At 42.0% G+C, this 21706-nt stretch overlaps 1 protein-coding gene across 6 annotated transcripts in view; it reads left to right on the forward strand.

Annotated features, from left to right (window-relative positions):
- Positions 1–14: 14 nt before the first annotated feature.
- Positions 15–21706, forward strand: part of KIF4A (kinesin family member 4A) — a 21852-nt gene continuing 160 nt past the window's right edge. Inside the window, exons 1-30 of one of the 6 annotated variants that reach the window (XM_067304011.1) lie at positions 15–154; positions 334–448; positions 1084–1274; positions 1571–1663; positions 2749–2915; positions 3160–3254; positions 3452–3571; positions 4772–4947; positions 5907–5968; positions 6588–6723; positions 7183–7241; positions 7452–7557; positions 8253–8318; positions 8630–8815; positions 9507–9610; positions 10591–10735; positions 11263–11373; positions 12141–12224; positions 12834–12947; positions 13181–13336; positions 13763–13857; positions 14331–14460; positions 15317–15487; positions 15899–16006; positions 16812–16892; positions 16984–17085; positions 17749–17910; positions 19364–19483; positions 20237–20359; positions 21004–21706. The exon at positions 21004–21706 is cut by the window's right edge and continues 160 nt beyond it. In XM_067304011.1, the coding sequence (XP_067160112.1) occupies positions 32–154; positions 334–448; positions 1084–1274; positions 1571–1663; positions 2749–2915; positions 3160–3254; positions 3452–3571; positions 4772–4947; positions 5907–5968; positions 6588–6723; positions 7183–7241; positions 7452–7557; positions 8253–8318; positions 8630–8815; positions 9507–9610; positions 10591–10735; positions 11263–11373; positions 12141–12224; positions 12834–12947; positions 13181–13336; positions 13763–13857; positions 14331–14460; positions 15317–15487; positions 15899–16006; positions 16812–16892; positions 16984–17085; positions 17749–17910; positions 19364–19483; positions 20237–20359; positions 21004–21189 (3687 nt within the window). In that variant the 5' untranslated portion in view covers positions 15–31 and the 3' untranslated portion in view covers positions 21190–21706. The remainder of the gene's footprint in view (positions 155–333; positions 449–1083; positions 1275–1570; positions 1664–2748; positions 2916–3159; positions 3255–3451; positions 3572–4771; positions 4948–5906; positions 5969–6587; positions 6724–7182; positions 7242–7451; positions 7558–8252; positions 8319–8629; positions 8816–9506; positions 9611–10590; positions 10736–11262; positions 11374–12140; positions 12225–12833; positions 12948–13180; positions 13337–13762; positions 13858–14330; positions 14461–15316; positions 15488–15898; positions 16007–16811; positions 16893–16983; positions 17086–17748; positions 17911–19363; positions 19484–20236; positions 20360–21003) is intronic. The other 5 variants (XM_067304013.1, XM_067304014.1, XM_067304017.1 and 2 more) reach the window with 5 other exon arrangements.

Genomic DNA, 21706 nt, shown 5'->3' on the forward strand with positions numbered 1-21706 from the left:
CTCGCCCTCAGGGCAGCCCGCGCGACTGAAAATGGTGAGAGAAGATGACAAGGTGATCCCTGTGCGCGTGGCGCTGCGCTGCCGGCCCTTGGTGCCCAAGGAGACCAGCGAAGGGTGCCAGATGTGCCTTTCCTTCGTGCCGGGGGAACCGCAGGTAAGGGAGCCGGCCCGCTGCGCTTGAAGGGTCAGCCTTGCATAAACCCATGCATATAAACCTACATGTATCTATACATCTCTATGTAGATATACATACCTATATTTTTCTATGCTGAAAGCAACCTCAAGTTCCTACGGCAGTGTAATCCACACTGTTCGCTCTCATCCTCTTTGCAGGTAATCGTAGGCAATGATAAATCATTCACATATGACTACGTGTTTGATCCTTCCGTTGAGCAAGAGGAAGTCTTCAACACTGCTGTTGCTCCTCTCATACGAGGCATCTTCAAAGGTCTGCAGTAGCTGAATTCAAACTCTGTTTTAAAGTGCTGGGGTTTTTAGTGGGTTCAAGTGTGTGAAAGAAAATGCTGTTCAGTTCTCTGTTCTGAGTCCTTTCTTCTTCAGTCTCCCCAGAAACTAAAATTCTCTGCTCTCTAGACCCTGACTCCAGCCTGGGGTGAGAAGTGCCAAATCTTGCCTGTTTACAACCTGTAGGCTTTCACAGGGCTATCAAGATGACTTATGCATGTTCATTGGGTCATTTTGGTTCTTGAAGATATTTACTTAAGGCAAGAGACTTTTATTAAGAATAATATGATGAGTTGACAAGGATCCTATACTGGAAAGAGTTACTGATGCTGGAGTAGCGTTGGGATGACAGAGTATCCATGACTCTCTTTAGTTAAAGCAACAGAGCTGTCCTTAAAAAGCTAGAATAATAACTTTTTATCTATGCTGGGGGTGTTTTTCATTGACTTTTTCCCTTGATGTTGTTAGCTGTGACCTGTGCATCAAGGTTGTGTAAACAGATAGTGAGTGGCAGTGCTTTTTTGGAAGGATGCTTTTACTGGAATGCTGATTAGTTTGTCAAAGTATTCTGCTGGTCTCCACCTGACTTCCTGATCTAGGCGTTCTTTATTTCTGTAGGGTATAATGCTACTGTCTTAGCCTATGGACAGACAGGATCTGGAAAAACGTACTCCATGGGAGGTACCTACACTGCTAATCAAGAGCATGAACCTAGTGTGGGGGTCATCCCTCGGGTAATCAAACTGCTATTTAAAGAAAAGGAGCAGAGGCAGGATTGGGAATTCGTGCTCAAAGTCTCCTATTTAGAGGTAAAAGTTGTTTTGATTTTTTCAAAATATTACAATGTTGTGAATTGTAGGCAAAGTGAGCCTTAATGAGGCTGCGTCCTTCAGGTAATAGGAATTTATGGAATCAAAACTGAAGATTTTATAAGGCCTTGTCTTCAGAATCTGAATTCTGAATCCTGTTTACCTCTCACTAAAGGTAAAATGGTACAGTGTTATGCAAAATTAGCCCTGGTCTGAGCCTAATTGTACATCATTCTTTATGCAAGCTGTTCTCTTGCAAGGCTGCTAATTCTGAGCTGCTATTCTGATATTTTCAGATCTACAACGAAGATATTCTAGACCTGCTGTGCCCATCTAGAGAACGGTCTTCTCAAATTAGTATCCGGGAAGATCCTAAAGAAGGAATAAAGGTCTGTTGCCCTGTTGGAAATGGATACGTAATGGGTACATAAGCAGCATGGCTAGGGACAAATGTTTCAATAAAACTGTCTTGTTAAGGACTGTTCTCACACTGCTCCCTATATAAAAATATACGTATAAAATCACCATAGCTGCTAGCTCGTCTCAAAATTGACCTGTTGCTGAGCATATAAGTTTTCTCAAAAAGTAACACCAGTAAGATTAGACATTCATGACAAAGCCATTTGCAAGTCTTATGCCTCTTCTTGAAGACTGATTTAGGTGAATATGTACTTCAGGTCCTTTAATCAAATTTCACTGTTGCAATTGTGCTCTTCAGTTTGGCAGAAATGGTGTGTAGCAAAAGCATTTTGACAGAAACTAGTCAAATGACTAACTTGTTCTTTTAACGGTTTGCTATAGATGTGTGTTTATAGTATAACGCAGAAAAAGCTCATGCTGCTGCTTGTTCTGCCTACTTGTATAATAATTAAGCGGTTAGTAGTGGCATCATGTTCCAGGGAGACAGGCCTTTTGGGGAAAGCTCAAGCTTGCCAGAACAAAGACCAGTAGACCCTACTAGTCCCTACTGCTCAGTCCCTTCCATCCTTTATGTCCCTAATACCTGCCATCCTTTTACGCTTTTCACACAATTCCCCTGCCCCCATCAGTCAGTCTCCTTTTCCTCTGCCTGTCGCTGGCACAGCTTTCAGCCCCCAGATAGATGCTGTGCTACCAGCTGGGCCAGGGGATATCCGAGGGCTACTGTGGGTTTCTCCGTAGAGTCCTGAGGAGCCCTGCTTCCATCCCGTTGCCCAGCTGGCTCTTGGGCACAGGACAGCTTGGTATGTGTATGCAGGAGTGGGATGAGAGAAGTGATGTGATTTACAAGATATGGGTGTGAAGCTCAGAACAGATTTTTGCTAGGGAATCCATACTAACCCTCTCCCTTAAAGTGAGACTCTGCTTTGTGTGAACGCATATTTTCATAGACTTCACTTCATCAGCTGTAGTCTGAGGTGAGAGAATTTTTGTGGAGCAGTAAGTTAGGGGTGAACAGGAAAGAGGATAAATGCTGCTTTCTTCCTGGATACAGATTATAGGGTTAACAGAAAGAAACGTCGCCTGTGCCCAGGATACTGTATTCTGCCTAGAGCAAGGAAACAATTCCAGAACGGTGGCCTCCACAGCAATGAACTCCCAGTCCTCCCGGTCACATGCCATCTTCACCATTTCCGTTGATCAGAAGAAGAAAAATGACAAGTAAGTGTGCCAGCACAGCTACTCCTAGCAGCAGTTAGGAGTGAGACTTACTGCAGATTTCATAGTCTGTTATCCTCCTAGTCTTGGATGAACCCAGCTGAGCTACAGTTGAGGCAGTTCCTTTATTGGGCTGTCTTTGTGAACTGTACTTTTCAGCCCAGTAGCTCAACTATACTAACAGCTAGACTGCTCTGTTCCTAGCTGCATGTTTACCTGAGAGTAAAATATTCTGTTTCTGCTGCAGGAACAGCAGTTTTCACTCCAAGCTACACCTGGTTGATCTTGCTGGATCTGAGAGACAAAAGAAGACCAAGGCTGAGGGAGATCGGCTCAAAGAAGGTCAGTAGGCAGAAGACAGGTATAGCTCATGTTTCTTACCACTTTTGAACTTGTAAATTGAGTCCTTGTCAGGAGAAGCAAAGCAGTTCTTTAAGTACAATGCATTTTTTACCCTTTTGTGTTTTATAAGAGGACAGGAAATAACCAATTTCTAGCTATTGAAGTAGCTCTACTCATTGTCATCTGTTTGTATGCAGGTATCAATATCAACAGAGGTCTTCTCTGCCTGGGGAATGTAATTAGTGCTCTCGGTGATGAAAATAAAAAGGGTGGTTTTGTCCCCTACAGAGACTCAAAGCTAACGAGACTGCTGCAAGGTAAGAACCAGATAATGATAAAGCCTATATCTACAGATGCGTTTGAAATAACAAAGTAGTAAAAAAAAAAAAAAAAATACTGAAAGCCATACAGTTACGTTCTGAAATGGGAGGCTGCTGCTGACGATGTGATTGCTTTTATTGATTTCATTCCTCTTCTCACTGTAGCTAGACTTTTTCTGTACTCTGGTTTTTAGGTTACAATTGCACTGAGACAGGCACTCAGATAAGTTCGGCTCTTGCAGTTACTCAGTGATGGGAGGAAACATGATAAACTTAGTGCAACTTTTTTGGTAGGGAGAAGGAAGATGAGAAGTTTAGTCTGGAAACAGAGACCTATTATTATATCCTGATTGTAGCTACTTACTGGAGGATATCACAGCCAGAAAGAAGCTCAGGCTGTCTGTGCCTTAACTGTGCGCTTCATATCTTTGTCTTTTGATTTCTTAGTCTGAATCTGTTTGTTATAGTGCTTATTTTTCAACTGTTGTAACGGTCTTTTAATATAATTTATATAACTTAGTCTTAATATTTTAATATGGATATAGCCATAGTAATGCAACTTAATGGATTTTTGTTTATTTCCTGATAGTTAAATAAACTGCTACCAAAAGCTAGACTTTTCAGTATTTTAGATATCTGAAAATATCAAATGTAAGGAACTTGGACTATGCAGATTTGGGTTTGGGGCCCTCTTTCCTAAACAAAAATTTTAGGTATGCAATATGTGTTAGTGTAAAAACAAAGGATAAAATACCATGCACCTTAATGATCTGAACAGATGTGTTCTTAGTCATTATTTCATTAAATTGGAAAATAATAGTAAGAATTTTGGTGTCTCGATATCCATGAAGGTCTTGCCTCTATTGCTGTGTGAGAGAAGGGAGAGGAAAGAACCTGAAAGAACTATATCAGAAGTTACATATACTCAACACAGTGACAATGTTTCAGAGGCTTCGGATGTGAAATCACCAGTGCTTAGAGCTGAAACATAACTCTGGGACTTTGACATGCAAAGAATGCTCTTTAGTACTTGCTGGAGCAGAGGAGAAAGCAGATGACAATGACAGAAAATTACAGCTAGGTTTCTTTTATCTGTTGTATGGTGATGCAATCATGTTATCTTAGATATCTTAATGATGATGCCTTACTAGGTCATTCTTACTCTCTCTCAAAGCATCAATTATATCCCTTTTTCAGATTCTCTGGGTGGTAACAGCCACACTCTTATGATCGCTTGTGTAAGCCCAGCGGATTCCAATCTAGAAGAAACTTTAAATACTCTGCGTTATGCTGACAGGGCAAGAAAAATAAAAAATAAGCCAATCGTCAACCTGGATCCTCAGGCAGCTGAGTTGCATCACCTAAAGCAGCAGGTACTGGGTGCTTTCTTCATATGACAAGAGTAGGTCTATCCCTGTGGTAGTAAGCTCATTAAAGAGCAAGCAAAGATATAGGATGTCTAGCTGCCGAACATATGAAAACTATGCAATATGTGTTTCTCTGTCTCTTGGGATGGCTGTGTAAGTGCTATAAAGGGAACTGAATATTTCCTGTAATTCTACAGCAACCAGAGGCCATAGAAAAATGGTAGTGTTAGTGCAGTCTGCATTTCCCTTCCGCTGAGTGTGTCATTGCCTGCCCATTAGCCTACAGCCAAGGACAGACCTAGAGTGATGGCTGACTTGCTGACTTTATGCAGCTATGTCTAGCACAGAGTGGGAAGTGAGGAGTGTTCCTGCGCAGTTAGCTTCAGGGGGACTTAAACTGCATAAACTGGGATGAACTGGTTAAATCCAAAGCTAGAAGTGCTGAAGGGCTTGTCTACCGATGGCAGTTAAACCAGGCTTGCTGCACTCACTTGGCAGTAAGCACATGATATACTTAATCTTCCATGCTAACTCTCCATAGGAGCACTCAATAATTTAGTTCTAAAATGGAGCAAGTAAAGTGTTTTTCATGTGAGAGTTCACTAGAGTTTAGTGAATGTTTATTAAGATACAGTAAATGCAAATCATGTATTCACGCAGCTGAGGAATGAAAGCAATCTGACTTTTTATCTCATGTGAAAGGTAGCATCCAACACTATCAGCTGCCTCAGGGTAACTAAACAGGCGCTGATCTGAGCACCCTGATGAAGAGGGGGTAGCTTTTTTTTGAAGCAAATTTCTTTGGGTACCATACAGACGTATGATCCCTTCCCCAGAAAACAGTAAAAGGGCAATTGTTGTGGAGCAGGTGACATGTTAAGACTAAGGACCTTAATAGTAATTCCTTCAACCATTTAGTTACTGTATGAAAGAGACTTACAAGTAGTAACTGTTTCTGTTTCTAGGTGCAACAACTACAGGTGTTACTGTTGCAGGCCCATGGAGGGACCCTCCCAGTGTCTATCAAGTAAGCTCTGTAGTTTCATGATCAATGTAACTGATACACATTATATACTACCAAAAGCACTAGATCTTCTTTGCTGTAGGTGACAGTGCTGTAGGGGTGAGGGGCTTGTTTTGGTTATGCTTACTGAAATTCCTTGCATCTACGGTTTGTTTATTTTTGTAACAAACCCCTTAAGACTGCAAAAATCAATTGTAGGAAATTTGAGAGGACTTAAGTGTCTGTTTCTTAAACCCATCCCCACCTCTTCTCTTCTGCCTGCATGCCCCAAATCCATCTCCATTGTCCTTAAAAGCACAAAATGCAGGGAAAAAATAGCATGCATGGGTGTTGTCTTAAGGATGTTTCAAAACCCAAATAAATGAAATTTCCAGACTTGTTGTTGGTTATAGCATTATTGTTTAAAAGTCTTTTTTTTTCTTCCCTTGCAAATGTCTACTTGTGGTACACTGTATTGTTCAGCGATTTTGACTTCATATTAGACTTCCTCCAGTTATTTTTGTTCCACTGCTGCAAACTATATTCTTTGCAAGTTATTTAGGGAACTTGGAGGTAATTTCAATGGCATTGCAAAACTCCAGTGAAGTCATGTTCACAACCAAGCTGGTCCTTGATATTTCAGCAGTATGGCACCTTCAGAGAATCTGCAGTCCTTGATGGAGAAGAATCAGTCATTAATAGAAGAGAATGAAAAGCTGAGCAGAGGGCTGAGTGAGGCTGCTGGTCAGACAGCGCAGATGTTGGAAAGGATAATTCTGGTAAGGCTCAATTACCTGAGAAGAGTTTAAGTTGCATGACTTTCCTCTTAGCTGATGACTAGTCAACAGCAGCTCTTGTACTGATGACATACTAGGAATCTCTCTTTAATGTTACTTTCACATTTCTTTGAAATATCCAGCTATCAGGTAGTCAGAACTAAGTCTTTTGAACTCTTTCAGAGCATATAGATCTGGTGACTTCAGGGGAAAGAGTAGACCTAAGTCATTCAGCTTTTCCTTTGCTTAAATGCTTTAAGTGCCAGCACTTGCACACTCTCTCTCTCTCTTTTTGATTCTTTGCAGTGTATATCCTAATTCTTATCTGTTTTCCTACCAAAATGTTAAGTCTAAACAAACTAATGGAAGTGATCATGGAAGATGATGTTTCAGTACATAGATTTACCACTGACTAACAGTGTATCTTTTGCTACAGATAAGTTATTTTCTGACTTCTCTTAGACAGAACAAGAAAATGAGAAGATGAATGCCAAACTAGAGCAACTTCAGCAACATGCAGTGTAAGTCTGTTTCCACACCCTGTCTGTGCTGAGGAAATGCCTTTCAGCATTGGAAGTTCTTGCTGGGATGAACTGGATACGGACAACTTGTGTTCATTCATCCGAAGTTCATTTGTATATAGGGTGGGGAAAGCTGTTGTTATATATTGACATGTGTGACATAAACATGCCATGTAAGACTGGTGGACTCATTTCATGTCTGCATTTCAGATGCAAGCTTGATCTGCAGAAGCTGGTAGAGACTGTGGAAGATCAGGAACTCAAAGAAAACGTAGAGGTGATTTGCAATCTGCAGCAAGTGTTGGTTCAGTTGCAGGTAAGAATGAATGCAGGGAAAGATGCCAGTGTGCCAAATGAGTTCGCTAATAAAACCTAGTGCTCTTCTGCCAATCTGCTGAGCAGTGGATTCCATTCAGCAGAAACCTTGCTTAAAGGACCCCAGGAATTACAAATACTAAATGACTTTTGATGTCTACTTTAAAGCAAGCTGTCCTGCTGCTCTTTTAGTGCTACAGGAAGGCCACTTGTGCTTGAGTGGCTGCACATGGAATATAAATGAGTCTCCATAAAAGAAGCCTATGGTGGGAGATTAGCATGGATTTACAATCCAAAAGCTAGAAGCTGCGTTATAAACTCAGTATTTTTAATGAGCAACCTGAATTGCAGAGACATGGAGTTGCTTAATAGAAGTTGTCAAATCTTTGTCTAATTGAGAACTTCTCTGTTCTCCCTTGCTAGACATTTCTCCCTGTCCCTAGACTCCTTACCCTTGTGAGGAACTGGCTGGCAATGCTGGAGTCTGGGGGAGATTATAAAGAATGCCTTGCCCAGCCAGTCTGGGAGGAGTCCGCTCACTACTAAAGTAGAAAGACCGTCTCTTTCCAGAGACGGCTTTCTGGACAGAGGAGAATAACTTGGACTTTGTCATCATGCACCAACAGGCCACTATTAACTTCATCTTACTTCTCTAGCTTTCACTTTACACCTAAATTTTCTGTTTGTCCTGTACAGAGTGAAAGTGCTGCCATGATGGAAGCTGCTGCAGAGATGGCAAACACTGAGCAGGATGCCTCAGCTGTAAGTGAGGGGAGTCCAACAGCAGAGACCTTACCCAGGGGAATGATTTATCCCGCATCATTCCTCTTTTGTTTTCATCCTTACACTAGTCTATTTACCAAGCATTTGGATTAGAAATATGTCACTTTTGTGTGTGCTGCTTTTCTGCACCCTTCTTTGATAAATTAGTTTAAGATTGGTAACCTGTTTTCATCTCTGAAAATCTATTTGTTTTACGTAAAAATGAATTTGAAGTGTTCTGCAGAAACTGTGATCACATAGTTAGAGACCTTGCGACTGGCCTCTCTAGCTCATGGCTGTGTCTCCTCCAGCAAGCAGAAATGGGCGAGGATACCAAGAGATCCCCGGATGACTTCACCACTCAACATGCCCTCCGTCAAGCACAGATGTCCAAAGAGCTGACTGAACTGAATAAAGCCCTGGCTCTAAAAGAGGCTCTTGCCAAAAAAATGACGCAGAATGATAGTCAGCTGGAGCCCATTCAGTCTCAATACCAGGTAAACTCTTTCCAGAATGGCTCTTGTAAGGATCTGTTTAATTTCTTTGTCCCAGTTAAAGCAGTCACTGCACTGCTGAAGATGGAAGCAGGGGGAGAAGATCCGTCCTTTCGTGAGCATGTCTCTGGTTCTGCCCATTTACTGAAGCTGGGTCACTGCTGACTTGGGCACAGGGCAGATTAGGGGTGTGTTAACTACAAGTGTCAGCAGAGAACAGGGTGGGAGGGAGGGGAAGAAACATTCCTGGTTGTCTACAAACAACTCTACTACCAGAAGATGGTCTTTCCCTTGAAGTAAGCCAGTAGTCACTGGCTGTTCTCTGTGAAATAGAACAGTTTTTTACTCAGAGATTTGCTTGGCCCCCCCAAGCCAAAATGAAAGTACTTCACTGTTAACTTCCATAGTGCAACTGTCTGATCTGGCTTTCCCTATTCATCAGCTGTACTGGGATCTCCCATCTCTGAAATCGTTCACTCATAACTTTTAGTTTATATTACAGTGGTTCTATAGACTGACTACAATTTCAGTGTACGGAGGACTAGCCTTTTTGATGCTGTTTTCAGACAGGGTGTTTTGCAGCCTATTGGAAAGAAACAGGACTCCTTAAGGTCCCTGTCTTAAAGTTTTGTCTTTGGGAGCAGAGTTTTCAAGCTTTTATTTGGAGGCTTACTACTCCTGTCCTTCTTTTCAGACTAATATCAAGGACCTAGAATTAGAGGTTAGCAGTCTGCAAAAAGAAAAGGAGGAGCTGATCCTTGCTCTGCATATGGCAAAGAAGGATGTCAACCAAGCCAAGTAAGAGTGACTACACAAGCTACGTGGCTTGTAGCACTGCAAATTATTGTAATTAATGCAGCTATGAAAATTCATTGCCTTGGCCTTACTTCAGCTGTTTGGAATAGTTCTTATTTTGATGCAAACAAGATTAAGAACACTGCACCACTGAAGCTAAGAACACTGCACCACTAAAGCAGGGTGATATTCTAGTGAATACTTGCAAATACTGTTGATGTTTTTGGTACTGAGCATGTTCTAAGGCTTTGAAAGAGTTTATGTTTAACTTTAAAAGAATAATTGGTGTTGGAAACTTTCATCCTAAACTGACATAAAGATTTGGACTAGTCATACAATTCAAAGGAGCAGCTATGCATATTCTTCTCTGCATTAAAATACATACGTATGTACACTAAGGGGAGGCTGTCCTGTCTACTGTTGTTGTTCTGAGGAATTGGAAAGGAGGCCCTTTACAATTCACTTGTGAGATAAAAATAACTAAAGAACTAGAGTATGAAGAAAACCTAGATTTGCTGCAGGCTTTGAGCTTGGACACCTCTGTGGCCCTTTGTGCCCTGGCTTCTTTCAGTAACACTGATCTCTTGGTTGCGACTCTTGACTATCTGTAGAAAGTCCTGATTCTTCTAACGGGACTAGGGATGAGCACAAGACTGTTCTATGCCTTAACTCCCTCTTAGTGCCAAGTCACTTGAAAATAACGGTGCTTATGTCTGAGACGTTCTTAGTTTGCAGAAGACCGTTCCCCCAACAGTTGTGGATAAGCAGTCATTGAATTGTGAGGTACTGTAGGCTTCCTAGGCTCCAGCTTCCCTTTGATATACCAGGGCAGTTGAATGAATTGTTGAGAAGTATGATAGGATTAGCAGGAAAGATAATGTAGAATTGTTTAATTTTTCATAAGGAGCTTCTGAAGTTGGAGAATACTTGCTTGAGAATGACAGTAATTAGGGGTCTATATTTAAAATGTAACTTCTTTACAGACTGAGTGAACGGCGTCGGAAAAGACTTCAGGAGTTGGAAGGGCAAATTAATGAGCTGAAGAAGAAGCTGAATGAGCAATCAAAGCTCTTAAAGCTGAAGGAATCCACAGAACGTACAGTCTCTAAACTGAACCAGGAGATCATGGTAAATAATCCTGACATGCAGATTTCAGACTTGTTCTAGTGTAGACTTCCAGATGGAAGATGCTGACGCTTTCTGTTTTGTTAGACTGAGAACACCAGAGTTTGGGGGTTTTTTACTAGATTCCTCTGCAACTCCTACATGAGTGCCATTGCTGATGATGAAATAGGCAGGCAACGACTGAGATTTGGGTAGAAAAAAAAGTCCAAAGTACCAGGCTATTTTGAGAATTTGTTGCCTCAATCAAGTCACTTGACTTCACTTTGATTTCCACATGTGTGTTGTGCATGTGGTTCTTTTCATTTATGGCTTTAAAGATGAATTCCTGGTTTTAGGCCTCTTGAGAGCCTCCTTAGGCACGTACTCTGAGTGGGCAGCGTACTATAGTATTTCCTGCACTTTACACACACACACACACACACACACACACACACACACACACACACACACACACACACACACGTAGTGTAGGTTGAAACTATCCAGAATGTGAGCATTGCACAATTTTCCTAGCTGTTTTTATTTTTCAGGAAATGAAAAACCAAAGGGTACAGCTGATGCGCCAAATGAAAGATGATGCTGAGAAATTTAGGCAGTGGAAACAACAGAAGGACAAGGAGGTGATCCAACTGAAAGAACGGGTGAGCAAACAATAAGCCCCCAAACTGTACCTCCCTCTGAAGAGTGAAACAATTCATTGGGGTTCGCTGCAAGGCTTTGTTTAGCTTAACAAGCATCTGAAAAACATCTGGGGAATGCTTTGAAGATAACAAAACATTAGTTCATATGGTTGCCACCTTTCACCAGTTGTCATAAATGGACTTGCTTATATCTGGAGATCTTAGCTATCAACACAGTCATCTTCATTCAGACCTGAAGCAGGTAGCAAAAATATTAAATATATTTTTTTAAGTATTTAAAGTTGTAGGTTTTAGCCACAGAGTGAGAGGTATTTAATATATGAAAGGAATGTTGAATCTGCAAGTAAGCAGCGAGAGTTGTTAATGAAATCTGATGCTTGCAGCATTCAGGTGTAATGGACAGCAGACATCTGTATCTCTTGATTTCTGGTCTTACAAAAATTCTTACTGTAACAAGTTAGCTCCTAAATGCTTTGGGACGCTATGTCTTAGACTTGTGACTTCCAGTCTCTTACAACCTTCAGGTTCCTAAACTTTCTTAGTAGGAAGCGTGGAGCCCTTTCTGGTTGCTTTAATCCTAATGGCCATTTGTTCATAAAGGCAGTATGTGGCTTAACCTTGTAATGTTCAGTGAAATCATCATCAAGAAGTACTAAAACTTGCCATTCTACTGTGCTCTATGAAGCGTGAAATTGCCATGAAATGTGAAATTGGCCATAGTTATTAAGATGACGTGTAACTTTTCTATCTAATGTATTTCCCTGCAGGATCGCAAGAGGCAATATGAACTACTTAAGCTGGAACGAGACTTCCAGAAGCAGGCTAATGTACTTCGGCGCAAAACAGAAGAGGTAAGGAGCCAGTAAGTGCTAAAAACTCCTGCCCAGTTCCTAAAGGTCTGCAAAATGTGGTTGGAGGTTGTAAGAGAGTATGCAGAAGCTTCTTAAAAGCAGTTTGGAGGTCTGGAAATAGTTGTTTTTCTTTCTGTAGAAAACATCGTGTTTCTGTCTGGTAACCTTTGAAGGATTCTAATTAAATCTGCTCCTTAAAGGATAAATTATCCTTTGAGAATCAGGCTGCTGTCTATTATGGATACGCAAGCTAGAAAATAGAAAATCAGTTTGGATGGATTTGCTAGATTGCAGTTCAAATCTATTTCAGGATGGCTGCAGAGAAGATATACATCTGACACCATTTTTTTTTTGGATGTTTTCTTTTGCCATTAGGCCATTCTAATTTCTAAGCAGATTCTTTATAGACTGAGACTTTCAGCAAAGGAAGGGACACAATAGTCCCTGATTAATTCTAAAGTTGTGGTTTGGATTTGTTAATCTGTAACTATGCACGCTTTTCTCACTGGCTGTCAGTGGCTTGCATTGTGAATGTCTTGTGGTTTTAGCTGTCGCAGGATTCCTAGGTGAGGTCACTACTGTTCAGCTTTTGTATAAAATGTTTTGCAGGCAGCAGCCGCTAACAAGCGCCTAAAGGATGCTCTGCAGAAACAACGGGAGGCTGCAGACAAACGGAAGGAGAGTCAAAATCGGGGAATGGAAGGAGTCGCTGCACGAGTAAAGGTGGGTAACAATGCATTGTGCGTCCCTACAAACAATAGGCAAGCTTAGCTTTGTGAACGCGTTAGGAGCTGCTGGGGGGTGACGGCTGGAGATCAAAGGGAAGGAACATGGAGTTACTTATTACTGTGAAGGGAGGCAATGTTAATTATTCAGTATAGCTGTGAAGGCAGTTCAGAGAAGGAGCCAGTCCCAAGTTAAGACTACAGTGAACCACTATACTGTTTTTCCTCCAGAGCTGGCTTGCGAATGAAGTAGAGGTCCTTGTTAGTACCGAGGAAGCTCGACGGCACCTTGCTGACCTTCTGGAGGACAGAAAGATCTTGGCACAGGAGCTCCTTCAGCTTAAAGAGAAGAAAGAAGCTGGGGAGAACCCACCTCCAAAGCTCCGGGTAACAGAGGGAAATGCCGTGTCCCCTGTCCCAAGCCACTGGCTGTTCAGCAAGTGCTGTAACTTAGTCTTGTTCACTGCTATTTGATGCTTTCCCCCACAGAAGGGAGATGGAGAAGGTTCCTTTTCTGGAAGAAAGGGTTAATGTTCTCACTGTCCTCTGGCATGTCAGGGAACATAGGTGCTGGTGTGACATGTTAGTGCAATGAATCTGACAGACGTGAGCAGGTCACAGCCCATATCAAAGACTTTAAGCTGTTGCAAAGGGATGACGGATTTAAACTATTAAAAGATACTTGGAAGCTGTTATAATAATGTTGCCCCTCTCTTGAAATGTCTATAAATGGAAGCCCTGTCTTGCATGCTGTTTATTTCATAATATTTCTTCAACCATTGTTCACTTCTGTCTATTGCTGCAATTCTTTAGAGACGTACCTACTCCATCGCAGATTTGCAGGCATCAGAGATGGACCTTTCCATATCAAAACAGATAGAGAGCCTGGAAACTGAGATGGAGCTAAGGTAAAGCAGTACTACAAAGCTGATGTGCACAGCCTGCACCTTACCTCTATTTTTTCTCATCTCTATCTATAGCTGTTTTGTGAAACAGAAGAGAAATGCAAGTAATTCATAACATTAACATAAAAAAATATGAAGTAAGACCATGTGGTTTTCCTGGCTTGAAAATTCCCAAAATAGGGGGAGCTGAGGATACTATTCAGGCAAAAATAAGATTGCTCTGGTCTTACAACTAAGACAACAACTTTGTGAGCATCTTCAAATAAGGGGAACGCTGCACTTTTGCTTTAATCAGAGGTGTAGAAGGGGAGGAGAGAGTGCCTGGTGTAGAACTGCAGACTCCAGTGGCCATACTAAGTAGTAAAATTTTAATTTGAACTATTTTGTCTAATATTCTGATAACAGTAGTTCTAGCCCAGGTTCTAGCTCAGGTTCTCTTCTGTGCTTTCATCTCAAATGCATGTGCTCTTCCAAAGGAGTGCTCAGATAGCAGATCTACAGCAGAAACTCTTGGATGCAGACAATGGCGATCGTGTGAAACAGCGTTGGGACAACATTGCGACAATTCTAGAGGCTAAATGTGCTTTGAAGTATCTCCTTGGAGAGGTAAATTCTGAGTTTTCCAATTTTTATTGCTAAAACCTCAGTCTTCTGAGCCAAGAATGAAAGGGAGTGACTAACAGGCTGAGAGCAGAGATAAATTCAAGTGAAGCACTGTTGTGCTGGATTAGGTTAATTTCCTTCACAGTTTCTGATTAAAACGTTCTCCTGTACTCTAGATCATCTTGAGGAGTGAAATCCAAAAAGAACAGGGAATAGGGAAACACAGTAGACACCGGTTTGGAGGTATCGGCTAAAGCTATGCTTGTAGGAGCCTTGCATGGGAACAGTAAAAAGGAAGAGACAAGTTTCGGAAGCAGAAGAGAACAGGAAAAGTACCTAAAAATACTTCCGGAATAAGTAGGCAATCTGCAGAAAAGCAAGGGGAGTATTTCCCGAGGTCAGGCTAGGGAACACTGGAATGGATGTTGGGATGAGAGAAGCTTGAACAAGACTGAGAGTAGAAATTAGGCTAATATGGAATCAAGGCCAGAGCAACTTAATGACAAAATCACAGGGCAATCCCAGGTGCTTAGAAACTAAAGGAAAAGAATGAAGGAAGAAATATGGGAGAGCATTCATTGGGTTTCTTCTAATCCTCACATCTCAAGTGCTGCAGGAGAGGAGATCAATTTAGGAACTGTCAGCAAGATTTTCTATTATCTCCACTTTGTGCTTCCACACTGGCTGTCAGCTGTGAACCTCTTGTCTGCTACCTTTGTTGCTGATGGCTAGTCCCCTTCATAAGGTGGTTATAAGCTAAGCAGAACTGTTTTACTCTGACTGAAGCACTTCTGTCTTAAATACATTACAAAATGTGGAGCTCATTGACCCAAGCAACCTCCTTGCTGTTGTCTTTCAGCTGGTCTCCTCAAAAGTGCAGGAAAGCAAGCTGGAGAGCAATCTTCAGCAGAGTAAAGCCAGCTGTTCAGACATACAAAAGATGCTGATTGAAGAGCGAAACCATGTGACAGAGTTGGAGGCTGAGTTCCAAAATCAGCTTTTGGTGCAGGAGCAACAACACCAGGAAAAGGTAAAACATGAGTGACAGAAATCTTGGGAGCTCCTGTGCAAATGTCTTGGAACTCTGATTCCTGTATCTGCTCAGAGAAAAATGCAATAGTGGCATGGCAAAACTGATCTGTTGCTATCTATCTGTTCAAGTTCTGCTGGCCTCTTGCAGGATAGACAGCAAAAGCCCCAAAATTTCCCTATTCGTCTTCTGGCCCTTGCAAGTTTTCTTATTCAGTAGCTTCTCCACATTTCTTTAAGTGAGGTGGTAGCACCTGAGCACAAGTTAATTTTTAAAGTGGATTGGAACAGAATCATGCTGGAAATGGCAGAAAGCAACTTTTGAGAAAACTGCCAAGGTCTTTAATGCCAAATCTGCCAGGTATCTCCTCAAGAATTCACATTTGTCTCTGCTTTGTTATCTTGCTTGTAGGTTCTGTACCTGCTCAGCCAATTTCAGCAAAAAGAAGCAGCAGAGAAGAAATTGGAAGATTCACTAAATGAGCAGGAGAAACAACTACAAGAGCGACTCAAGTTCCAGGTAGAGTTTCTGGATATGACTTTTTGGGGCCTCCTCACTGGGGCTCTGTTGCACATGCAATTATTTGAAATAGTAGCTATAGAGTGAGGAATGTGCAAAGGGGGTTTGCTGCTGAAGGCATTTCCATCTGTAACTATGATGGCTTGATTACGTTGAGTTGGAGGGAGAGCTGCTATACAGGTTCAACTAAACCTGTGGGTTTTTTCTTGTGTGTCTTCTTCCGTAGATGAAATAAACTTAAATTCAGCAATGAGGCCTACTGCACTCTGACCAGCTTGTGCAAGCTTCTTCCATGTTCAGAGCACCTTTAATTAGGGTAGTCAACACCCTGTTACTAATGCTTTAAGCACAGTCCCGCTGTGCTGTCAGCAGTGAAAGAACTCTAGCTTGAGGAGAAAATTGTCTATAAGATGATGTAAGTGTGTTACAAGCTGCCCCTTGCCTTGTACCTAAGAGAATTAAGTGGTGTAGCAAGCTGCTGAGGAAGGACACAGTGATGGTACTGAAGTTACTTTGATCCTAGGTGCCCCTAATCTGGAGATGAACCTTCAAAATAGAAGGAGTTTTAGATCTTAAATGGTCACTTAGACTGGATCCTTTCACAGTTGTGTTGACGATGTTATGCATAAAAGTAAGTAGTGGCACTAATGATTCTCCTGATCTGGAAACCAAAGCCGATGTCCTGCTGGAAAATACAGAGAAACCCCTTTGACATTGCAAGAAAGATTCAAATAGAAAAACTTGTCCCAAACAACTATTTGTGCTACCCCCATGTAAGCCTATAGATTTCCTTGTGTTTTGCAAGCAGGAGGAAGAGCTGGAGAAAATGAGGGAGATCTGTGAGAAGAACCAAGAACTTCTCCAGGAAAATGACACTCTCAAACAGGTAGAGATCTGTACAGACCTAAGTAGTATAAGAGCTTCTTGGCAGTGGGGTAAGCGTACGCTCCAAAGCTAACTTTTGTCCCTATTAACAGAAACTGCTGCTTCTCCAAGTTGCCAGTGGACAGAAGCTCCGACGCATTCAGCAAGTGCCATCTGAGTCCCCAGATTCTCCTTTTGATTACGTCCCACCCAAAGTAAAGAGCAGCTGCCTACTAGTTGTCATGCTTCTATCATGCCTGGGGCTTTCTGAATGTTAATGTTGGCTACTAACAATAGTCTTGGTTTCTTTCTGACAGGTTGCTTTTTACAAGGCATCTTGTTCTGCTTATTGAAGTAGGCTTGGTCTCTACTTCAGACAGTTCTTAAGGCTTCGATTTTTAAAATACTTCTGGAATTATTTGGCACTAGGTTTTCTGTTTTTAAAAAAATCCTGTGTCCTCTGTCTAATTATGTCTGACTGTATCCTCTTCAGTAAGCCAGGTGTTTTCTCTGTAGTATTTACAGTCTCTGAATCATGGAGCTAGGCATCTGTCATAGAATGTTTAATCACTGCCCTGCAAAAGATCTAAATCTTAGTGCTGGGAGGGATAAATGATCCAAAACCATTTTGCCAAGACTGTGACACAAATCTGCTAAGGATTTGTCAACTATGTTTTTAAAAACTTGAGTAGTTTAAACCAAGTATGTGATTGAACTGCCAGTCTGATTATTTGCCTTCTCCCTGACCCTGTATCTCTCTCGGCTGTCTGAGGGGATTGGGGCTATGCTGATGGGACTCTGAAAACCCTACTTTAATAAAATACAGACCTATTGTCATTTCTTTTGAGGCCTTAACCCTTATTAATTTCTGTGTGTAGCCAAAGGCTCGCCGGCAAACAACAGCAAAACCCCGTGCACCAACCCCAGAAATGGATGTGGAAGAGCTGTTCTCTGACTCGGGGGAGTCTGGAGGGGAGCTGGAGGATGCCGAGTGGGTTCCAGTGAAAGCAGTCAAAGGAGCAAAGAGAAGCATGATGGGGGTAAGATCCAGTTACCTAATTATCTACCTTTGACTTGTTACTACCTATAAGGGAACCAATTGCCTGCATCCCTGAGGATCTAGTGTGTGTACAGAGAAAAAGTGAGACTCTGGTGTCTCCACTAATCTTCTGAGCAGTCTTAAGCTGATATTACTCCTGGCATTGGTTATTTATAATTTTCTGGCAGAAAAAAACAAGTTACCTACAGTCTCAGCAACACTTTTCTAAATGATTTTTCATCAGACAGGTTCTACCATGAGCAAAACACATTCTATTGTACTGCCTCTGGCTGTGCAATTGGCCTAGGTGTTTTAGATAAAAGCAAAATAGTGAGCATTAACAGCTGCTGTATCCCTCCATAGAGCTTGTTTTAAGGGAAGAAGGGGGTGTACTGTCATGGATCTCTATGTACTGGTCCCACCGTGTTGTACTGCAGTTCCTGGTCCCACTGTATGGGACCGTGACAAAGGCTACAGCTTCAGTCTTCCATTCACATCAGTCTGAGCGCGAAGCTTCAGCCTGCTGCTCAGTTAATTCCTGCCGGGGTAGCAGAGGTGGTGTGCAAGGTTCCTCTTTCTAAGTGCTGAATATGAGCCAGTGTGAACCAGTGGGCCTCCTTGGGCTTGAACTGCTGTGAAGGTAGACCTCCATCATGAGACGTGTTCTTCCCCTTTCACTAGGGCCTTCCCCCTTCACTGAGGGGTAAATCGCTACGTGTTTTGCTCTTGTTGGCAGTTACCACAGAGCAGCCTATGCGTTTTAAGACCTGACTTTAGTTTCTTTCACTGATGCTTGTCAAACTGATGAATTCTGAATTGCAGTACTCAAGGTTTGTGGTGGTGTGTGTTTGGGGGGGGGGAGGGGGTTGTTTGTGCTTGTGTGGTGAGTTGTGTGCGTTTTTTGTTTGGTTGGTTTTTTTTAAATCTAGATTTGGTCACACTGCAGGAAGTAGGGTTTGTGTTTAACAGTTTGCTTTTCTGAGTCCACATGCAGAACCCCAGTGCAAATTACTTCTCAATGCAGAACTGCAGCTTGTAGAAGCTCGACCATGCAAAGGGGTTCACTGTTCTAATATGCCATGAAGTAGCTAAATCAGGTCACTTCTGTCTAGAAGGAGGACCCTAAATGTGGTGATCTGACATGCCTTCTTGTGTGCATGTGTTAGCTTGTTCAACTGACACTGAAACTGGCATCCTTTTGGGCAACCTGAAGTCAGGGAGTGTAAAATCAAAGGTACTTATTTAGGGATTACTTGATCAAGAGATGGCTCAGGAGGTGGAAAGAGAACTTTTTCTTCTCCTGGAATGAGAGACTGACAGTGAAATAGAAGGTTCATGATAGCTTGTGGATAGTACTGTCCTTCAGCTTGCTTCAGGTGTTCATAGCTGTGGAAATCTAGATTCAGTTTATAAAATACCAAAGCTCTTTCTGCACAAAACTTTCTCTTATCTAGTGCTCCTGCAAAGGCCGATGTGGAAATAGACAGTGTGGCTGCAGGAGGCAGAAGGCAGGTTGCACTGGAGGCTGTGGCTGTGACTCAACAAAATGCAGAAACAGAGACCCTGGCTTTCCCGTGAGTACTGCTGTAATTGTGGATGTGAAAGTGCTTGCACTAGGCGCTTGGACCCTATGGTTTGTTTAAGCAAACCTGGGTGAATACATAAGCAATTGCTACTAGCATACACGGACAATTTGTCAAGCTAAATCGCACTTACCACTCTGAAACCTTTATAAATATCACGGTAATTCAGTGGTTTATCTGTGATAATTGAGTCCAAACTTTTTCACTGCAGAATCAGGCTCTTGCACTAAAGTATAGAAATTCAGGTCATGTCCCAAATCACTTTGACAACTAGCAGTGAGTAGAATCTGACACAAATCTGAGGACAAAAAATTTAAGTCTTTTTTACACTTAGTAAGTAAAAGTTTTATCTTTGGCTTCAAACTGCAAAAAAGCTTAATTCATTTTTAGGTGTTTTAAAAGGATGGAAAGAATAAGTTAGGGTGGGGGGCATGTAGCATCAGGATGGTTCATGAGCAACTGATGATCATTAGAAGCTTTGCTAGAAAGGTCTGACTTGCCCTTGGACCTTGGACGTCTGAAGCAGAGACTTCCCATTCTGTGTTGCTGAGAGGCAGCGATTCTTTAATTGTTTGCTATTCTATGAAACCAGTTGCCTGATAGTACGTGATTCCAGATGCCTCTATGAACTGCTTTGAAATTGGAGAGAAGGTCACTTAGAGACCCCTAGTATTTCTTTAATTATTGGTAGGGAAGGGATGGCTGGATATTGTAAAAGTGCTTTAGAATAGTACTGCCCCTCAGGATGCCACGTTGTGTGAGGACCAAACAAGGGACTCTGAAGGATCCTTCAAACTGGAAGACCCCACTGAAGTGACTGCAGGAGAGACCTTCTTTCAGCCAGTGTGTATCACTCCAACTACCAAGGTACTGCTCAAAGCCGAGAAAAAGAACAGGTGGTTCTGAATGCATGTACCTCTCATTTAGGGTTAGCGATGGACACAAAATCCGAAGAAAATAAACTGCTGCTAGAAACTTCTGAAGACACTGTAGCGCTCAGGCCAGTTGATATTTAAGTTCTGAGTGTGCTGAACTCTTAAGGTTTAGTATGAAAACTATGTCACACCATCTTTCTGTGCAGTGTGTGAAAGGAACGGGAGTCGAGGTGCTGATCTCGCCCATACTAACTCTCACATCCCCTACTTTCCTGCTGCGCCTTCCAGCAGTAAAAGAGAGAACTAGGATATCCTGCAGAACTAGGACAGATTTGTATCTGTCTACATAGAAAGTTATTGTTCTTAAGCTACTCTGACTTGGCAGCTGAAGCTTTGCCTCAGCTAAACTAATTCATTTAATTTCATGTGTACCCTGGATACTGATTCCTAGTGCTGTCTACTCCAGCTCAGCCCGTGAATTGGTCTTTAGATTTTGACCTGAATAAAGAAATTCAGCAACTCTCTTGAAATTGGCCAGGGAACTTTATGTGCTGCCTCCAAGCTTTAGTGAAAGCTCTTTGGCTCTCTTCAGAGCAGTGACCAACTTCAAAATTATCTTCCTTGCTTTTCTGATAGGTCCTGAAAGATATTACGGACCAGGATGTATTTATCAAGAAGCCCAACACTGCTGCTTCCCTGATCGTGAGAGACGAGGAGTCCCAAGAGAACCAGATACCATTTGTAAAGAGAAAGAAGAGAATGCTGAGCAGCAATACCAGCTTCTTCTCCGGTTGTACCCCTATCAAAGAGGAAGTTGACTGAGGAGCCCATAAGATGCCCCACAAGTGGGTTGTGCTGCACTTCTTTAATGCTACAGATGCTGGTGACTTTTTAAAACGTGTTGAGATCTCTTGCTGCAGAATAAGCCTGATGACTGTTTTGCCTGACAGCTGCTGGCATCAGCAAGGGAATCAAACACTAGTTCTTCCTAGATTGTCCAATTCTTTGTAAATATTTGTATGTGTGGGACTTGGGCGGATGTCTTGTACCAGAACGATGGTGAGAAAACCTCTTTCCTCTTTGGAATTTCTGTGTGAGCAGAATTGATTTATCCAGCTTGCTCATTCCAGTTGCCTTCCTCATCCTGAGCTGTGAACACGTTGGGTGTACGATTTAATCCATGATCTTGAAAGAACTTTGAATTTGCACTGGAGATCTGGGCACTGTCTCTTCCAATACAGAATGAGGAACTGTTCCAAGCTACTCCATGAGATCTGATGGTGCTTTATCTTAATGAGACAGTCTTTAGTCTTAAACGAGCTAGCAGCTATGAAATGGT

This window comes from Apteryx mantelli, chromosome 13 (assembly GCF_036417845.1).
Source record: "Apteryx mantelli isolate bAptMan1 chromosome 13, bAptMan1.hap1, whole genome shotgun sequence".
Taxonomy (NCBI): Eukaryota; Metazoa; Chordata; class Aves; order Apterygiformes; family Apterygidae; genus Apteryx; species Apteryx mantelli.